The sequence below is a fragment of the Protomyctophum parallelum genome (genome assembly GCF_964188405.1).
Source record: "Protomyctophum parallelum genome assembly, chromosome: 6".
In the NCBI taxonomy this organism is placed as follows: domain Eukaryota; kingdom Metazoa; phylum Chordata; class Actinopteri; order Myctophiformes; family Myctophidae; genus Protomyctophum; species Protomyctophum parallelum.
This window is the reverse complement of record NC_139701.1, coordinates 7153573-7174516: the sequence shown is the minus strand read 5'-3', so window position 1 is coordinate 7174516 and position 20944 is coordinate 7153573. Positions and strand designations below refer to the sequence as shown.

The following is a 20944-nucleotide window of genomic DNA, read 5'->3' as shown; positions in this document are numbered from 1 at the left end:
GCTGTTCATATGTATATCACATGACCATTCAATTTGGGATAATTGTGGGCAATCAATAAATGCCAGATCTTGTGAATCCATAATTTTAAGTGTACAGCCTGTTTATCGGACTATTAGATAACCCTCTCACAGGATGGCACATCAATAGTTACAGAGAAAAGGTAAATAAACACTTTCCACCATCATACTACTGTCAAACAAACACCATTACCAACGTGCACACAGTGTTACAAAACACGACATCAAAGAGCACATTCCACACTCAAATAAACAGCATTTGAATGAAAACACAGGATTTACATTTTGCATGAACGCACACACATTGAAGATAGACTTGAGCACTGTTAGAGCAAACCTACAATAACTTGATGTGAACTGGACCAAACACACTTCTCTTCTGACTGCAGGCAAGAGCAGATAAGTAAGCCTGGGATGAGGCCAAGGCAAGAGGAGAAACAGAGACAATTAACTAATTACCTGCAGGTTTGTTCATCGTCATTGATTACACTCAGGTGCATGCACACCCACACTAACGAGCACACTGAACCTAGTTCACAGTCAGGCTTTTGTACACACTTTCTTAAAATGTTGGACCACCCCGGTCTGCAACTCCCTCGGCAGTCGGCACTGTCCCAGACTTCCACGCAATGTTGAAAAGATGTATCAACCAAGATAACGGTTCATAACCCCTCAACACCCATAGCCACATCTCTCTCATGTTTAGGTAATTAAGGGCGCACCATTGACTGCATGTCACTGCCATGCTGACAATGTGCGCGCGTGAACTTGTATTAGCCTACATTATAACGTGACATTTATTATACAGCTCGAAAATATAGGATGAATGGGCTGTCAATGGGAAGTTCCACCTAGTTAGCACCTTGCTGGCAAGATGGCCGCGGTCTGAATATTGTCAATGGCAGTGGGCCAGATTAATTAAAATGACGCAGATTCACACCAAAGGCAGGCTCCCTGTTAAGAACTACTGATTTAGAAGGCATTTTGAAGAATCTGTCTCTGGTCTGCAGCATTATAAGAACAAGACTGGAATATACAGTTCAGTCCATATTTAACACACTGCAGTGTCTACCAGAAGCCCCCGAGCAACGTGTTGAGTCTATCCAGAATCTGAGCTGGTTCCTCCAGCATGGCCTGGAGTTTATACTGGGAAAACAGCACAACCACCAGTACAACTCCCCCACAGAGGGTGAGCAGCTTCGGGGACGAGAGTGCAAGTCGCCTGGCTTCAGGTTCTGGCACTGCTCTAGTCTTGAAGGGCTGGGCCACCCGCTCCCATTGAGTGAAGATGGCCTGACGGGCTCCGGACCATTGGCCCGACCCGGTCAGGCGATACTGGTAAGGAGTGCAGGGGCCGAGCAACACCTTCAAGCCCAGCACCGGATCTCTCAGTAGAAGTCCTGGGATGTTCGGTCGAACCCCTATCTGTGATTAGAAAGATATATGATGAATGAGCCTTTGGCATAGATCTACCTGTGGAAACAAAACAATCCATTTATAATTTCTAGACTCTAGATAAATGGAACCTTTTCAGGGCACGACCCCCAAAAGAATCATATTTGAACCGGGGACACCCCACCCTGACAAGCACTTCAAATTGTAGGAGATGAAGGATTAAATTTAGTTTGACTCAATTCCATTGTGAAAATACGTGATATACATGCAAACACTTTACAATGCAATTTTCACAAATTTTGCCTCTGATATTTGACAATTTCGCCAATATTTAACCATTTTTGGTAGTATAGTTTGTTGATTACTTTGATGCAGTAATGGTTTTATTTATTTTATTTTACATGTAGGCCTAAAAACTTTAATTGTCGCTTTACAAATGTGCAGATACCCTATCATCTGGTATATACTAGTATACCCTTGTAGCACTGAAGAAGGCCCTAGGACCGAAACGTTAATGAGCACAGAGCACTTTATGAACAAAAACTAAATGTTATTTACTTAGTTTCTTAGTTTTCCTTAATTATTCATGCAGTGAATGAATTAATGCCTTTATTGCAGACTCAAGGTCCATAGAAAAACAACAAAAACACATAAAACATATACAATTAAAAAAACAGTCTAAATGTACGTTAAACCTGGCATTTGTGAGTTATATATACAGGCTTTTAAGCAAATGTCTCCTAAGGCTAGAGGAGTATCTATTGTGCAACTCTTCACAGGGTTACTTATACTGACATTAATGCTATTCACAGACTCATCCAAGTCGACCAAGTGACACATGAATCTATGCATTAAGTTCCGGAGAACAGCTTGAAAAGTATTGACTCTTGCAGCCACAAACATTTCACTCGCAGTGAAATGTGTGAAGTGAAGTATAGTGAGTCTTTCTGCCAGTTTTCCCATAATGGTATACCATGTGGGGACCTCCCTGGGGCAGGCTGAGAACCACTAGCACTGCTCTAGATAAATGGACGTTTACGTTACGTTTCCACAGCATGCTCTAGTCTAGATTCTCTAGAGTCATGCTGATGTGGACTGACCTCTTCAGCCATGAAATCCAGGTAGGATATGTAGTCCACCAGGAGGGCAGCCTGTCGTGGACAAGAGTAGCTGAGAGAAAGGGCAGAAACATGGATAAAGTGATCGGCCATTATAACAAAATGAGTGTAAAATGGTGCATTTATATAGCGCCTTTATCCAAGGCGCTTTACAGAGATTGTGCATTACATTCACCCATTCATACACCGATGGCAGCGGAAACCATGCAAGGCACCAACTAGCACATCGGGAGCAATTAGGGGTTCAGTGTCTTGCTCAAGGACACTTCGACAGTAACTCTGGGGGAGCCCGGGTTCGAACTGGCAACCTTACGGTTACCATCCAGGCACTCTACCCCTGAGCCACCGCCGCCCACATAAGACAGGAACGCCCAAAAACGTCACATCCGGTTTTTTACCCTGGGCAGAATTTTCTATGGCCGCCAATGCAACTTATTCCAATCCTTAATCACATACGGACAAACTATGCCGATAATATGTAACTTGCGGAGGTAACGTGCCTTGTCCACGGGAAACAGATCTTTCAACGTATGGCATTGCAAATACGTTTGATAATCGCTACTCTGCGCAATATTGTTTTGGAAATGCCGCAAATTGCATTGCAGTGAACGAGAGCCAATCACAACTTCCCCTGGGGGTGGTGACTCCGCCCTGAATACGCTGTGTGGTGTCAGTGTATTGTTTCCAGAATAAATCAACAATATATCTTCCTAGTGAAATGCCCTTTCTAAAGCAAATAATTTAAACTTGTTCAGCAGCATCAGAAAACACCAGTTTATAATTGTCACATTGTTAACTATACCCCCTCATCATGCTTCTCTTCATCTCATACTCGATGACACTCAACATGGACTCCTTGGACGGAAGATTGTTCAGACCTAAAAAACAAAACAAAGACAATTGCCATTTTTAGGTACATAAAAGTGTGTGTGTGTGTGTGTGTGTGTGTGTGTGTGTGTGTGTGTGTGTGTGTGTGTGTGTGTGTGTGTGTGTGTGTGTGGTCAGATCCGTTTACCAGCAAAGACCTTGACAGCCCATCGGGCCTGCATCTCCACCCCGGGCATAATCGGTCCTTTTGTATTAAACAGGCCCATGACGGCCAGAGTGGGGCGCTCTAGAGAAGGCGGGAACATGCGCCTGTAAAATCGATGATGATTTTAACTTGTGATATAATACATGACAGTGAAAGTTGACAGTAATTGCACACTGTATTTACAACATCATGCACCTACTTGTACAAGGTCACCTCTCCTCTGGGCCCCTCGGCCAGAGATGGAGGCAGGAATGGGAATGTGAAATGATAGCCGGTACAGAAGACCACGGCGTCAATGTTCTCCTCCACTGTGCCGTCGCCAAACTCAAGGCCAGAGCCCTGGAAGCTCTTTAGGTCCGTTTTCATCACCAGCGCCCCCTGAAGGATTCGACCAGGAAGCTCATCATTGATCATTGGATTCTTCTCTAAAAGCCTGGGGAAAATCACAAAAACAACAACAATGGTGAGAAGAAGAGCAGGGATACACTACATCTGTTGATTAAATGTGAGCTTTCTGACACATTTTGCCTATAATGACATTCCCAAAATATGGATGCCAGGATGCCTTGTAGCTCTCAGGCTCTCATTCTCATAGCCGAGTCATAGACAGATCTGTGCTAGTAGCATAATGTGTCTTCTATCAAAGTTGCCGTATAGACTATACTATACTGTATAGTCACCTGTGTTTGGGCTTCAGCCCATATAAGCTGTGGTCATATCTGTGGTTCAAATCTCTCTCTGCCACCCAGTTCACCAGAGCCTTTGGCAGTAGTCGGGTCAGGATTTGGCTGAACCTGGTGATAAATGTCATGTCCAGAGGAAGCCCAGAGTTGGACATTCGACCCATCACCCAGGCGCCCTGGCGTGTACTGAGGAATGTCTGAAAGGAAATATGATGCAGAAAGTGCCAGCTGACGATTATCTTGAAATTCTTTTGATCATTGGATGCGCATAGTCTCATATTCCATTGACAATACTAAGGGTCCGAGGGGCTCATGTGACACTCCCGCTTTTGGTTGTGAAAGCTTCCGTTTTTCTCAGATTACCCTGTACTTACGATCTGTGTCACGAGAACACCTTTTCCTAGGGCAACACTGGACGACTACCACAAAGAGTGTGTTAACAATAGCTCAAATAACGTAATCATAGCTTGCTAAAATAAAGTTATAAGACTATAAGTTATATAATAAAGTTATAAGACTTGAATGAAAGTATAAGCAATAGATGAACCGATATCATAATTCTGGTAACTGATTTTCATGCTGGTTGTCTAATTTTTAATTTGGACCTGGGAGGCTAAATAGAATTAGTCACCTACAAGCCTGATTATACCTCCACCAGCCCCCACAGCTGTGGCCAGATCAAGGCGGCAGGCACTGTCTATGTTTTTATGTTCTTGTGAACCATATCTCAGGAATGCCTTGAGGAGAATGTCATGACATTTGGCATGAATGTCGACTAGGTGATAAAATATCCAGGTCACGGTGATCTCACAAAACATGATAATTCAATTCTTGAAAAGTCTTCATCGACTGAATGCTAGTTTGAACAGAGACAGATACAAACGGCAAGTAATTGGCTGAAGGCACACAAGGCAGTATTTGGGTGCCATTGTCGCGCACCAATAATGGCCGATCTACAAGTTCACAACGTGCCACATCAGCTTGTACAGTAGGGCTATTTTAGGTCTGTCAGTGCGCAACAAAGTATAAAACAAGCATAACCCTGCAGTAACTAATGACTAAAGTTGTGTTTTTCTGTTCTTCTTCCACCTCACCTTGTCTGCAGACCTGCTAATCTCCACAGCAATGTCTCCCGCTGAGTTTCCGATGCCAACCACCACAACCCTCTTCCCTCTGAAGTCCTCTGCATCTTTGTATTCCCAGCTGTGGTGGCACCTTCCAGGAAATGTTTCAGAGCCTGGGGTGGAACACAGGGGTTGTCCTTAAGCTTTCGGAGAAAGTCTCCTTGTTCAACGTGACATAATTATACTCAACTCATCATGTACATCAAATATCACAATAACTGTCTTTGTATACTGTGCCTAATTTGAGTGGAAAGGGTGAATACGGTACGTCTGATTTGGTTTGTGTTTACGGACCTGGATAGTCTTCTAGGGGTAAGACAGGGTGTGTGAAATGGCCTGAACACACCAGAACTGCATCAAAGACGTGCCTCTCTTCCTGCCCAACTTTGTTTTCGGTCACCACTTCCCACTGGCCAGACGCAGAGACATCTGGCCTTTGCCTTACGCTTCGCACTGTGGTCTTAAAGACAGGTACAAGAACATGCCCATGAAGTTATATGAACCCTTACACACAAATATATAATATTTAAGGGTAAATAAATAAGGGTACAGTACAAATACAAGTACAGTATCCTTACGAGTACCTTATAAAAATGATCTTATTGGTAGTCAATTTAAAAGCATAAACAAGTTGTATCAAGGCGTGAATGCAGGTAGTGAAGTCTTGAAGCGACAGAAAGATGTAATGGATCTAAGGTCGCATTCATACCAGAGAGCTTTGCTGCGATTAAAACGAATCCTGCTGCGCATTGTCAGAAAGTGCGCTTCGTTTGGCAGGTGTGAAGGCTCATTCGAATCCTAATGCGCAGCAAATAACCGCATTTTACTCCGTCCAAAAACGTGGGTTTCACTTCGCTTCGAATCGCACTTGACTACGATTCGGTGCAGGTGTGAATGCAATCCGCAGTAAATAAAGGAAATGAAGCAAACATAATGTGGCGGGTGAGGAGCTGAACACAGTTGGAGACGGTTAAGGCATATTTTACGCAGCGCAAAGATGTCCCGTTACTGTGGATAGACGTGGTCGAATAAGGAGACTGAAGCCCTGATCGAAATGAGGACGTGTAGGCTACATTAATCAATTGCTTAAGAAAACACATAAAAACACTGCAGTGTATTATAGCCTACATAATATTCTAATGTCTGTGCGTGCCGTAAACATGGAGTGCTGTCACTGTGTGGGACTGGGGAGTTATATCAGTGCGCTCATGCAGTGCTGTGCCTCCATGCCCAAAAGAACAGTGTGTGGCGGCTGCGTGCGTAGAGAGAGAGAGAGAGAGAGAGAGAGAGAGGGGGGGGGGTCCCTGTGTAGGCTATAGTTTATGAACGGAACAAATTGATAAAGGTCCCCCCTGCTGCGTTTCCAATTGCTGCGAATGACAGTGTGAAGGCAAACCGCAGCCAATTAAATATGCAAGAATCCCCTTTCCCCGCCCATACGGTTCTGAGTCTACCGAAGTATTAGGTGAGAATGTGACCTAAGACTCAACAAGAGATTGAAGAAGATCAATCCAATCAATTGGAGCTTTGTAGAAGAATAAGATCCTATGTCCAACATCTTTAAAGATTTGTGGGACAACAAAGTAAGGATATTGCATGTGTCTATACGTGGATATGATGATGTGCAGATGCAACTAAATATTTCAAATAAGAAGGAAGTGGGAGAAGACATGGCATTATATAAGAAACAAAGAAAGTTGCGGTAGCAGCAGTAGTGTATACGGAGAGGGAACAGTGGGATTATTAGAGGGGAATAACCTGGAAACGAATGTGCCTGCACAGGTCAAAATGTTCAGCATACAGCCTGAAGTACTGCATCAGTTGGGAGTTGTGCAGGTAGTTTGGATAATCAGCAGGCATGGGGAAGTCACTGAAACACATCATCTCCTTGGAGGTGTTGACCACCAGTGAGCGGTAGATACTAGAACGTTCTGGCTCAGGTGACTCCTGCATGTGGACACAGATGGGAGCAGGCCAGGCAATCGTGTCAACAATTAGTATGAGTGAGGAACTGCGCTAGACTTTAGACTAGCAGTTTGCAACCTTTTCAGGACACTTCAGGACCTTTAAAAGGTCTTAAAAGTCCTAAAATTGTCACTTCACAATCATCTGGGGACTGACCCCCCCTGGGGGTCCTGACCCACAGGTTGAGAACCACTGCTTTAGACAACCAGTCTAAAGTGCAATCACATTCTGACTTTTCTCACTGCACCTAAGATAGCAATGCGCCAGAGAACACCTAATTTTAGGACTAGATAAGGGCAAGTACCGTATGGTAATTACACATGGGTGCTGGGCATGAAAATGACACCTGCCTCGTTGCACCGCTGCTTTGTGTTGTACAGGTGTAAGATAGCCAGGGCCTTAAAGTGGCACTATACAACTTTTTTTCCTATGTCTATCTTTGAGGGTTTGTAAACACAAACATTGAGTTAACACAAACATTGAAGACGAAGATATTAGTAGATATTAGTAATATATCTACTAATGAGACATTTAGATTATGTCAAAGGTAATTTATTTTATATCTTATATTTATTCAATGTTGTATTATTATTATTATTATTATTACCCTCATTATTATTATTATTATTATAACTTTTATCCCCACTCTTAAGGACACTTGGACATTAACACAGGAGTAGCCGGAGATGGAACCTTCTGTTCCCCCATCGGACGTACTACCGCTTCAGCCACACATTGTCTATCAGTCATTTGTTGTGCATAATGAATGCCAATCTTTTGGATTATCTCCAGTGAGGAAATGGCAAATGGGATGATAAAGGCACATCTAAAGAATATGTCTTAAATCTATGTCCTCACAGGTCACCCTGGTGGCTCAACAAGTTCATATCTGTTCATGCAATAGCTTGCATTTGACTCTGCAGTGTCACATCTCATCCTCCCTCTCTTTATCCTCTATCTCCTCCATCTCTCACCTGCTCTGCCATTAAAAGGTTGTGCCCTCACCCACCTTAAACTTCCACAGACCACCGATGTCATCACTGCTCTCAAAGCAAACCGGTTCCAATCCCTCATCCAGACATGTCTTGATGCAGACCAGACCCGAACTGCCACCTCCGATCACTGCCACGCGCCGGACCATTGTTCACCTGCACAGGAAAGGGCAGGTTTAATGCCTGTTGTAAACTCTAATTGGACCCTCGTCTGGTTCTGGCAGACAGGTAGTGATAGTGTGTGTGCAGGCTGGGTGGTGTGTGACAATCCAGTTTAATTATTCCTTTGGTACGACGACTGCGGCGGCGGGCCCGGGAGAACAAATAACGCGACACGAGACAGTATCACGCTAAAGGTTCACAAAGTTTATTACACACACAGGAACATATATAGTGTTGGATCATAATGACGTGACAACAAGATATCAGACATAATAACGTGCCTACTGCAGCAAGGCTGACCTTGCTGTCTGAGATGTCTCTCGTAGCCTAACTATAAAGTATGCTACAGTTCAGGCAGTACACAATACATATCAAGTACACTGTGTTTTGATTGTATTGCTGTATTGTTGTACTGTTCTTTCTGCTTTGGCAATGTAAACGTATGTTTTCTCATGCCAATAAAGCCCTTTGAATTGAATTGAATTGAATTGTGTCTCATGTTCAAGTACACAGACATGGGCGATCATGATTATAACAATGCCCACTGAAACAGTTGGTGTCAGCAACATATTGAGACTTTTCATCAAGAAGGTCATGAAAAAGAGAGACAGGGAAAAAATGATGAAGAAAAGTATGAAAATAGTGTCCGGAGTTCATTTCCTGCTAAGACTTTGTGTCATCCCTAATAACAATGACAGCTATAGCTACAATTTAGGCATTTAACAGACAGTTTCATCTATAGTGACTTACAAAGTGTAAAGGAATTAGTGCTAGGAGAACACAAGGGAATAGAAAAAGCAATCAGAATGCATGTTAGTACAGTATGCTATGTCACGTTAAATTGGGTTAGAGAGGGACCAAAGGTACAAAGAACAAGATGATTGTTTATAGAATATCTCAAATAAAATAAAAATAAAAGAAAGAAAAGGGAGGACAATTAATCCAAAGGCAAGTAATACTGGGTTTCAATAACACCCATACTTTGTGATCCCACCTCCACTGAGGTCATCAACATGTAATCATTAACACATGTTACACAACGTCACGATCAATGCATGAAATTAAAGACATCTGTTCTTACCTACAGTATGCCCCTGAGGCTTGTGTGCGCTGTGCAGGTATAAGCTTGTTGTGCAGGAGAAGCCTCTAGACTAGAGTCAGTAGATATGTTTTGTTGAACATTAACTTCTATTCAGTCAGTCAGACTCTAACCCTGTTGGGAGAATGTTAACCTCACCAAACCAGACTGACCACTCACCTTCTCACAGTTGGAATCTGTATAGCATGTGTCCACTTCTCACAAACAGTACTGAAACTAAAACTGAAAACTAACTCAAAGGAAAACAGAGGAAGAGTTTGTTAACCCTTTATTTGATGTCTACTCTAGACAGAACACCGTGAATAAAAAACAGCACCACCTTTTGACCAAAATAAATATTTCCGATATTAAAATAGAATTGCAAATCTATGGGTGAATATATCCCTATTCTGGTTTCGGAGACAGAAATACGTTGAGTCTTTCAGTCAAACATTTGGCAGTGGCTCGTGGGTAGAGTGGCTGCAGAGACCAGATGGGAACCGTGATGTTTCCAGTTTAATCCTGGGCTGATCTGTCCACATGTCAAAGTGTCCTTGGGCAAGGCACTGAACCCTACATTGCCTCCAATGAGTCGGTCGGTGCTAGCTTTCCACCATTGGTGTGGGAAGTGAGGACGCTGGCGATGGCCGTTTGTCACTTCACTTCCTAATGTGTGAATTAATTAACCATTGTAAGCACTTTGAATAAGCAGTGGCACGTAGGTCACCCTGGTCCAGTAGTGCATAGAAAAGCGCTATGAAAATGCAATTTAATATAATGTTGTGGACTAATCTCTCTACATTCTATGACAGCAGGTTTACAGTATGTGGTGTTTATTACATCATATGGCAAGGGTGTCCAAAGGGTTTTCAAAGGGGACCATATTTGAAAATGTGAAAAGACCTGACTTCGTTCATCTCCTCTCATCCTTTGGACCATAGACACATAAGAATTTATCATTTTACGACATCGATAGTCTTCTGTTGGACAAATGTAAGTCATTCATCTGTACTGTGCACAAAACAAAAAACAATTCAGCCTTATGGAAAAAGAAAAAAGCCTTTCTTTCCCCAGCCACTAGCAGTTAGAAATCTTCTGCCCAGCCACTAGCAGTTAGAAATCTTCTGTTCAGGTTAATTTTAAAACACTCATATATACTGGCAGGCCATGAATAATTTAGGAAGGCGGTCAGATAAAATCTCATATAAAATCTGGCCTTCTGCCATATGAGTGGCTCCTGTTCAAGATAAGATCCAAGAAACCATCTGGGGAGTGAAACTTCATGGTGCATTAACCCATTAACATTGTGCAAACTCATGATTCCTACTATTCCTAGGCATTCCTAGGCAACAGCACTTTATTGTCTCCACCAGCCAAAGGCATGGGGAGAGTATATTGCACTCCGTCCGTGTGTGTCCGACTGTCTGTCTGTCCGTCTGTGTGTGTGTGTGTGTGTGTGTGTGTGTGTGTGTGTGTGTGTGTGTGTGTGTGTGTCTGCGTACAGCTAATCTCCGGCACCGTTGGCCTGGTCAATGCCAAACTGTGCACACACACTCCCTGGATGCAGACAAACCTATTATACGGCCTATTATAGCGCCACCATGAGGCCGATTATTGCAAAACACATTTTATCCATACGTCACGCAAATCGGTATACACTATCTCTATAGTCATGTGATCAACACGGACCTTGGCTATAAGATTGCCTTCCAAAATTTGCAGGATTGGTCCGTTTTGAAAAAAATGCCTCAAATCATGAACACATGCAATTTCCATCAAATTATGCACAGTCACACACATTCCCACTAGAGAAAGAAATGGCAATTAAAAGAAAATCTAATCAGCCTCATGGTGGCGCTATAACAGGCCAATTCATCATACATACTGTACATAGTGGGGCTCTTTATGCTGTCTTAGTTTTAGCTTTTTGTGTGTATTAAATAGGCTTTATGTTTTATGTTGCACTCCAAGTGACTGAGGGGAAACGGCATTTCATATTCTTTATGTATGCAAGTACATGGGGAAAGTGACAGTGATTTGGCATTCTGCAGAACTCCATACTTGGTCCACTTCTCATAATATACATTAACGACAATGTCTACTGCATTGTAAAATGTGTCTGAGATTGTGAAGACAGTCTCTTGTTCACCCCAAAGAAATGCCTTCAGAAGGCGAATAAGTTTTAATATTGTTTGGAACGACATTGGATCAAAGTCGGTAACATTTGGGGTAACATTGGACAGTCCTTGTCAGGGGACGACATTACAACTAAGGTGATCTCTAAACGTGCAAATAAACTTTACAATTATTGTAAAACAAAGACATTTTTTGGTGTCTACGTCGATCCATTGTCACCTCGACTATGCCTGTTTTTTTATTTTGTAAATGTGCTGTATTCTTAAGTTATTGTCTCCACCAGCCGAAGGCATGGGGAGAGTATGTTTTGCACTCCGTCCGTCCGTCCGTGTGTCCGTGTGTCCGTGTGTCCGTGTGTCCGTCCGTCCGTCCGTGACCAGCTAATCTCAGCCACCGTTAACCCGGTCGATGCCAAATTTTGCACACACACTCCCTGGATGCCAACCATGAACCTCTGCCCCAAACTTTCCAGAACGGCCTGTTATAGCGCCACCAGGAGGCCGCTTTGTGCAAAACAGGTTTTTGCACAGCACACCTACAGATTTTGTCCAAACATCACGCAAATTGGTAGACAGTCTCTCTAGAGCCATTCAACCAAACCGGTCTTTCATATTTCTCACACTCCATCCTGATTGGTTAAGATTGGCTTCCAAAGTTCACAGGAGTGCTCAGTTTCAAACAAAATGCTGCAAATCATGAACACATCGCGTGATTTCCGTGAAATTATGCACCCACATTCCCACTAGGCCGAGGACAAAATGCCACATGAACAATTTCAACTCAGCCTGAAGGTGGCGCTATAACTGGCCGAAAAGTGTTTTTACCTCTAACTGCACGGATCTGTGGATAACCTGGTGGAGACCTGTGCCCAGAAGGGCACTTTTTCTAGTTGTTTTACTCTTATCGTTTACCAAAATAAAACTGTTCTACAAAATGTGGACAAAGGGTTTAAACAATTTATTTAGACAGTTTGCAGTATGTACATGGACATTAGAAAAATACAGTTATAAGTTAAATAGTGTGCTACAAGAGTCAAGTGCCTTTCAGTTTAGTTATTTGTATAAAAGTGTTTTTGTAAAGCCTGTAAATTTATCCCAACATTGTGAATTACAATGTGATGAACGCCAGTCACTGACAAGGGTAATCAGTTACAGGCTGGAACTAGTAATTGATTAACATGTTCATATAAGGATACCCAATAATCATCCCCAATTACCATAACCTGTGGGAGGAATAGTGAGAATAAAGCTTATTCTGGTTCATAAATGCAAGTGAAAGACAAAGTTCTTTAGCTCCTAATGCAGACATTTATACAGAATGAGATGCATCATTGATGTTTGTTAATCCTGCGCCAATAACTTTGCACAGTAGGTTCTTCAAGAGTTGGCACTTTCATGTCATGGAATAAGTGTAGTATGTTCAGATTGTCTGTGGACGGAGTCTGGCCAGGAGGGTAGGGAAGGTGGAGGGATCACGGGCATGGATGTAGTAGACAACAGCTCCTCCGGCCATGACAGTCAGGCTCCACTTGATCAGACGGCCAGCAATGCACTTCTCAGGCTCTTCCACCTGGCAAGAGACAGGGCACATTTTCAATTATACCAATTTTGTCGTTTGAAAAGTGTCTACTTCATTTATGGATATTTTATTCATGACAGATTTTGTTTTCTTTTTTGTTTTACTTTGAAATAATAATAATTTTGAGGGGCGCTTGTCCAGCTTTTAGTGTAAGTGTACGTATGTTCATAAACTTTGTCCCACAAACAATAAATTCCCTATTGACAATGAATGGACAATTTTACATCATAGTGTCTGATGATGTCATTATCACTTCACACGTGTGATTGTTGTAGGAAACGAAAAGAGGGGGATGTTCTGTTCGGTGACCCACAAGGTCAGTCCTGACCCACTGGGAAACAGTGGATAATTAGAGGGGCAAACGGCAACCAACTGCTCACCTTTCTTGTTTTCAGGGGCTGGAGCATGCGGTCAAACTGCGTGAAGATGGCTCGACGGGCTCCGTCCCATTTCCGTGCTCCCATCACACGGTACTGGTACATTGTTACGGGCCCCCACAGAATCCTCTTAAACAGTGGATAGTCTGTGAAGAAGAGCCAGGGGAGGCTGGGTCGAGCTCCAATCTCACCAGCTAGGTCATCCATATAGCTGACAAAATCCACTTGAATGGGTGTCAGTTTGGATACATTGAAGCTATGAGGAGGCAAGATAAGAAAGTGAGTGCGATTGTCGGTCAATATACAGCAGTTGAGGGGTGGTTCCCAAACTGGGGTTCGGGACCCCAAATCATTTTGGGGGCCCCCGGAGCTAGTTGCACCACCTCACACCAAGTGGCCATGGTCATAGTTTAAAAGCTTAAGCCATTTAATCTACAACTAGGCTAAATTTAGTGAGGGGTGGTGCAACTTCTCAAAACATACAGTTTAAGTCTATACAGGGTATCTGCACATTTCTAAAGGGGGTTAGAGACCCTTTCTGTAGAGCAGATGCATAATAATAATACAACTATTGTTTCCCAGGTGGAATTAAGTCAGTTTGAGCATACTGTACCTACACTTTATTGGTGGTTATACTATTGCAAAATATAGTTCATACTTTTTGCCCATGTCCTCTGTGTCACGATCCACAGACTTTATCATGGCCTGGCTGGAAGGCAGCTTATTTAACCCTGTGGAACAACAGACAGTAAACTGAGATACATGTGGCAAAGTCGTTTCTTTTCATAACTAAACTGATTACAGCGATCCAGTTTTATATAATAATAAAAAAGGACCTAAAGACGACTATACACATCCTGAGCACCACGCGGTTTATATTTTAATTATACATACGGTATATGGACTCCTCACCTTTGAAGACTCGCGTGGCCCAGCGAGCCTGCATCTCAGCCTGAGGCATGATGGCTCCCAGGGCATGAATGAAGCCCACCACAGCCAGGGTAGGATGTTCCAGGGTGGGGGGGAACACATGCTTGTACAGAGCCACACGATGACCAGATTTGTGCAGAATGCTGGAGGGAAGAAAGGGGAACCCGTAGCTGTATCCTGTGGCAAACACAATGGTATCCACCTGGAACAAAGGGTGAAATTTGAGCTTTTAGCCGCAATGGCTCAAACCGACGATACATATATTCATGCTTGATATCGTCAATAAACTCTTATCTAGAAAGCAAAGCATTCTTCCGACCTTCTCGACAACAGTGCCATCCTCAAACTCAACAGTAGAGCCCCGGATCTCCTTCACGTTTGGCTTGATGACCACACTCCCAGACAGGATCTTCATGGGCAGGTCATCGTTGATCACTGGGATCTGGCTGAACAGCCTGTTAGCAGTGGCAATGAACAACCACCCACACATAGGTTAACCCATCGCATTTAAAAAAAAACACCTTGCAAAGTTTTCTGGAAAACTATTGGCACTTAGGTTGCCATTATACTGTATTAGAATTAAGTACGACCAAAAAATATATAAAATGGGGAAAAGATACCTTCTATAAATTATATTAAATTACAAATTATAAACTACAAACTAAACATTGTATATCCTATTGTACTATCTACTGTACTAATAATTGAAATCAAACACTCTACAAGCTAACTACTGTAAACATAATTTCTTTCCTAATCACCGCTGCCTTCAATTTCTTTTTAAAGCTTGATTTATTCTCTATGTTTATTATGTGGTGGTAGCTCATTCCAACCCTGCAGGGGTCAATAGGTCACATTCCTCGTCCACAAAAATGTGAGCACAGAGGAATGTGTCCACATATGTATGCTCAACGGACGATAGATGGATAGATAGAAGCAACAACTATACTATACAGATTCTAGGGCTGTCAATCGATTAAAATATTTAACTCGATTAATCGCATGATTGTCCATAGTTAACTGTGATTAATCGCAAATTAATCGCATATTTTGTATACGTTCTAAATATACCTTAAATCAGTGGTTTTCAAGATTTTTCATATCAAGGCCCATTATTTATTCTGCATCTGAGCCACGGACCACCATTTGATGAGATTTAGCCTTCCAGACCCAAACTAAAGAACTGTATTGATGTTGGCCAAGAGAGAGAGATAACGGGCCATGTTGATCAATATAACATTTTTTCTAAGTTTTCTAATTGTGTAGACTCACTGGGAGAGAGAGAGAGGGGGAGAGAGGCGGGGCTCACTGACTGCCTGCATTCACATGCATGCATCTCTCAACCATTCTGTCAAACTTCACAGTGAGTTAATCGCGCATTAAAGAAATTAGTGCCATTAAAAGGATTGTGAGTTAACTAGTTAATAGTGTGTTAACTTTGACAGCCCTATAACGTTATAACGTTATTAAGTGTTACATGGACAATTGAGTCTTGACATACAGATGCATGTCAAACAAACAAAGTGACGGGCTGTGAGCTTGAACATCTGCTGAATAAAAATGGCTGTACAAAAAAAAAGGCATCTACAGCAAAGAACAGACCATTATGCCATTGTGACTTTACATGATAAGAGAAAACAGTTGTTACAAGGGCGTTACCTGTGCTTGGGCTTCAGCGCATACATGGTGTGGTCATACATGGCGTTGAGTATGCCCTCGCCTATGGAGTTGATAATCCTCATGGGCAGCAGCTGGAACAGGATATGGATGAAGCGTGTGTTCCACTGCATGTCCACCGGCACGCCGTTGTCCGACACCTGGCGGATGACCCACGCACCACGACGAGTGCTCATGTACATCTTCAGAGGAAACAGAGAGATGGATGATTAAATGGGTTAGCAGCAGCTAACCCATTTAATCATATAGCTAAAGCTAACCGTTATAGTTTATGCCACCGATTCTCATAGGCCATGAGGAGATTACAAGTGGGAGACAAATAATTGGCAAAGCACTAATGTTTAGGGAACACACACAAGGCTGCCGTGATAAGTGGTCAGATGGGTGGGCCGTGAACACTCTAAGACAAGAGTCTTCAACAGGGGCTCTTGAACCCTAGTCCTAGCATCCCTATTCTGAGGAGACCTTATAGCGCCTTATCCAAAAATAGATTGACATTAAATCTCACAACGCCTGTCTCGCTGCAAGGCATTGAGAGCTTGTAGACGGGTTGTGTTGCAAAGAGGTTTGGTGTAGAGGGAAAGGCAGAACAAGTAGCCTACAGAGTGAAAGGTGAAGGTTACAAAGTAGTGACAGTTAAGTTAACTGGTTAACTTAAATGTCTGAAAATACACATTAACATGAATCATTATGAAATACGAATACACTGATGATAATGCTGTCAAGTATATGAAACTATGAAAAAGTGTAATCTGCAACACAATTTTATACAATATGGTGGGGGTCCCTGGCTGCTTCATCCTAGCCTTGTGTAGCCAGCCTTCATCTGCCTTTGCAATGCCCCAGGGCAGGCAGATTAAGTCTGGCCCCTCTCAATTATCTGTATTGTATTGTATTTTTGTATGACGTAGTGTTGGGTGCTTGCACAAATGCACACAAGGCATCAACGCATGGTGTTGTGTGCAGGAACACTAGACTTTGTCCTCTTTCATCTGTTTTGTATTGTGTTTTTGTATGGACGTAGTGTTGGGTGCTTGCACAAATGCACACATGGCATCAACGCATGGTGTTGTGTGCAGGCACACTACACTTTGTCCTTTTATATCATTCATTTTTTAAGAGCCTGCCCAGGGACTACAGATGAAATTTAGCTTCGGCTAACTCTGGCCCATTTACATTGATGTGAAAACTGACATGATTAATGAGCTTTGTCACTGTCAAATAAAAATAATAATAATAATAAATAAGAAATTGTGGGTGGACTTCATGGCCAAAATGGTGACGAGCCAAGCAGATTAGTCTGGAGCCAGGCTATAACCAACCAGGGGCCAGTATGCAAATATGGGGCGGGACATTGCGAAATAAATAGAATACTGAGAGGGATGAGACTAATATCCATACAGTGATATTGGTATCGCTGTATACTGTACACAAGGCTAGCTTCATCCCTTTCTCAGCTGTCCGTGGGGTTCTTGGCCTGAAAAACATTGAAGATCTTCCTGATCTGGCCCTGATCCAGAAAAGGCTGAGAACCACTATAGCTTAGGTCAATCACACAGTATACAGTATATGAATGAAGATGAATTCCCAACCTCCTCTGCCACTCTGCTGCCTTCGACAGCAATGTCACCACCGGAGTTGCCGATGCCGATGACCACCACTCTCTTCCCATGCATGTGCTCAGGCCCCTTGTAGTCCCAGCTGTGAAAATACTTCCCCTCAAAAGTCTCAATTCCTGCAACACACGTGCACACAGCAAGTTATTTACGGACGGTAAAAAGTGATTGCTCCATTATGTGATTTCACTACAGTCAAGATAGACATTTGAAAGGATAACTTATATTTCGAAAAGGAAAAGATAATTCTATGATAGGGTTTGGCCCTTTTACCCAACTCTTAACGTGCCCGACATGCTTCGAAAGGATGATAATGGAAATAGCTGTAGCATTTGCTATTTATTCTCTTTTTTTATACAGTTTTGTTTCTGCTTCAGTGCAAAATATATCCAAACATTGTGTAAAGTTTGTCTTGTCATGTCTCATACGTTTATGCAAAGGAAATAGTCGCACATCCACTTTGTTCAGATGCAGGTGTGTTGGACAGGGACAACTGAAGCAATTATGAAAAAAGTATTTCATGAACAAAAAGCTTGCATACTGCTCTTGCTCAGCAGCATCTTTTATTCAAATTGACAGACATTTTGGTCCCCCTGGACCTTCATCAAGTGTGTCACACTCCCGGGATTTTTATAATTTTGTTATAAAAACAATAACATATTGATTAAAAAAAGAAAACATACATTATATTGCATTCACCTGTGAAGTCTTTCAGTGGTAGATGAGGGTAGGTGTAATGGCCGGCACAGCAGATGACTGCATCAAAGACATGCCTCTCCTCCTTTCCGTCCTTGTTCTCGATCACCACCTCCCACTGACCGGTGCGGGCATAGTCTGACCGCTGTTTGACGCTTTTCACAGAGGTCTGAAATGGAAACAAAAAGTCCAGTCCCAGGTAATTTTGATATCCATTTCTTTAGCAGTTGAGAGTCACAACCATTGTGACATAAATATCACAATGGGAATGGGATACAAGTAAATTATATACTGTAGGAGACGAGAGAAGGATCTAAAGCCCATTTTATAATTCTGTACATATCGTCTGTCCGGTAGAAACCTCATATTTCCAATTTTCAGTATTCAAATAAAAAAGCAAAGCAAAATGCGTCGATTCACACCACATTTTGAGCTCAGCTTGCGGCTACGTAGTATATGATCAAGTGTTAATGAAAATAGAGATATAGGTTTCTGCCCGACAGTGATTATGGCATGATGATGTGGGTCTTAAGTTACCTGGTAGCGGATGTGTTGGAGCAGTTTGAAGTGCTCTGCATACATCCTGAAGTATTTGAGGATCTTAGAATGGTGCATGTAGTTTGGGTAGTCAGCAGGGATGGGGAAGTCACTGAAACACATCATCTCCTTGGAGATGTTGATGGTCAGGGAGCGGTAGATGCTGGCTCTCTCAGGCTCCGACACTTCCTGGAGAAGAACAGTTTTTGGTCAATGATGTCCATATCTGTCCAGTGTCCACTTTATATGCCCATCAAGTATACTTTCAAAGCAACAAAGTGGTTAGAAATTGAAAACTACAAATATAATAAAAGCTTATAAAAATAATATAAAATTAAACAAATTAAGTTACATAGTGCCACTTTAATGTTGAGAGTGCAGTTTCTGTACTGGCTCTACACTAGTATAATAGAGCCATTCCCCCATTAGCCTTGCCTTGAACTTCCACAGTCCACCCATGTCGTCACTGCTTTCAAAGCAGGTGGGCACCATGCCCTCCTCCAGACAAGCCTTTACGCTGCTGAGGCCAGAGGGGCCTGCCCCGATCACTGCCACTCTGTGTACCATGTTGGAACTGGAGTTGAGCTGCAACACAAACAACACTTACCAGGCAAATTCAACCATTTGGCAAATATAGAAATTAAATACAGTGTCCATGCAGCATACATCTGAGATTAAGGCTTTCAATATAAAAATGGGTTTGCTAGCCGTCCGTTTCCACTTTCCAACATTCAACATGGTGTTCTGTGCATTTTTGGAGTTGCATCTCTGCACTAGCTTTAGTGCCCGTTGCCGCTCAAAAGATGTATTTAAGTCCAAGGCAGAAAAGGGTAAACAAACAAATGAGTAGTAGCTGGAAACTCAGGAGAGCCAAAAGGCCCAAAGTACAAAAGGCAAAACAAAACAGAGTACAAGCCAGTAGTAGTAGTAGAGTCCAAAAAGCAAACCTTACAAGAACAACAAAAAACAGGAATTCAGGGAACAATGACAAATGTTCTGACAGCGTGCAAAGAGTCCAGTTAGGGAGCAGGTAAAATGGCAAAATGTTCAAAGGTGGGCTGAAGAGGGAGTTGGAGACAGGTGAGTGAAGGGGACTGTAGTGTGAAGGAATGGAATGTGGGAGTGGCCAGGGAGGAGACATGGTCTGTGGAGTGACGGACCATGACAATACATATGAATCGCATTTACACGATTTAAACCAGGAACACTGACAAATGATACTCTGGGAAATGTCCAGGTTAAAAAACTTGAATGAAATAGGCCGTTCATAATACAATTCAGGTATGAAGCTGTGGGCCGTATACAATTCGTCCCAGGACCGCATTTGGCCCGTGGGCCACACTTTGGACACCCCTGCTTTAAACTATTCCCATTACAATAGCACATCATGCAAAACCTATACTTGAAGAAATTAGCAGTAAAAGTAAATGAGTATTAGTAGCCAAAACTCAAACACCTGCAAGGCATAATGGTGTTAATTGCCTATCAGACAGTAGATTAACTTGCAGCTAGGCATACACTTAACGATTCACTTAACTCACGATACGATTCGCATCACGATATGAGGTTCACGATACGATTTCTCATGATATTTAAAAAAAAAAAAAAAATCCAGATTTTTTTTGTGACTCATCTCCCCCTCTAAAAAAAGTTGTTAAATCGATTAATATCGCCAGGATTAATATCGATATAGCCTATTACATGCCTGATGGATAAATTTAAATGGGATCCATCTTTTATAATGAAAGCAAGGACTGTATAATTTGTAAAACATATTGTAAATCTATAACTTCAAATAACCCAGCTGGGAGACCAATTCAATACCGTGC

The 20944-nt window shown here is 42.4% G+C and overlaps 2 protein-coding genes across 2 annotated transcripts; both read right to left on the bottom strand.

The window, feature by feature from the left end:
- Positions 1 to 1086: 1086 nt before the first annotated feature.
- Positions 1087 to 9783, bottom strand: LOC310860887 (dimethylaniline monooxygenase [N-oxide-forming] 2-like; the record flags this gene model as incomplete). Its single annotated transcript, XM_083768075.1, has 11 exons — positions 9749 to 9783; positions 8346 to 8484; positions 7130 to 7318; positions 5666 to 5831; positions 5342 to 5484; positions 4245 to 4444; positions 3764 to 3997; positions 3547 to 3668; positions 3334 to 3409; positions 2514 to 2583; positions 1087 to 1443 (listed from the first exon to the last, which is right to left on the bottom strand). Exons 2-11 carry the CDS (start codon positions 8475 to 8477, stop codon positions 1087 to 1089), a joined length of 1689 nt encoding a protein of 562 aa, XP_083624201.1. The 5' UTR covers positions 8478 to 8484; positions 9749 to 9783.
- A 3340-nt stretch (positions 9784 to 13123) lies between these two features.
- Positions 13124 to 19685, bottom strand: LOC310860886 (flavin-containing monooxygenase 5-like; the record flags this gene model as incomplete). The annotated part of the gene is made up of 10 exons (XM_083768074.1): positions 19551 to 19685; positions 19116 to 19304; positions 18582 to 18747; positions 17859 to 18001; positions 16249 to 16448; positions 14909 to 15044; positions 14572 to 14791; positions 14318 to 14390; positions 13663 to 13915; positions 13124 to 13273 (listed from the first exon to the last, which is right to left on the bottom strand). The coding sequence occupies exons 1-10, from the start codon at positions 19680 to 19682 to the stop codon at positions 13124 to 13126; spliced, it is 1662 nt and encodes a 553-aa protein (XP_083624200.1). The 5' UTR covers positions 19683 to 19685.
- Positions 19686 to 20944: the final 1259 nt, after the last annotated feature.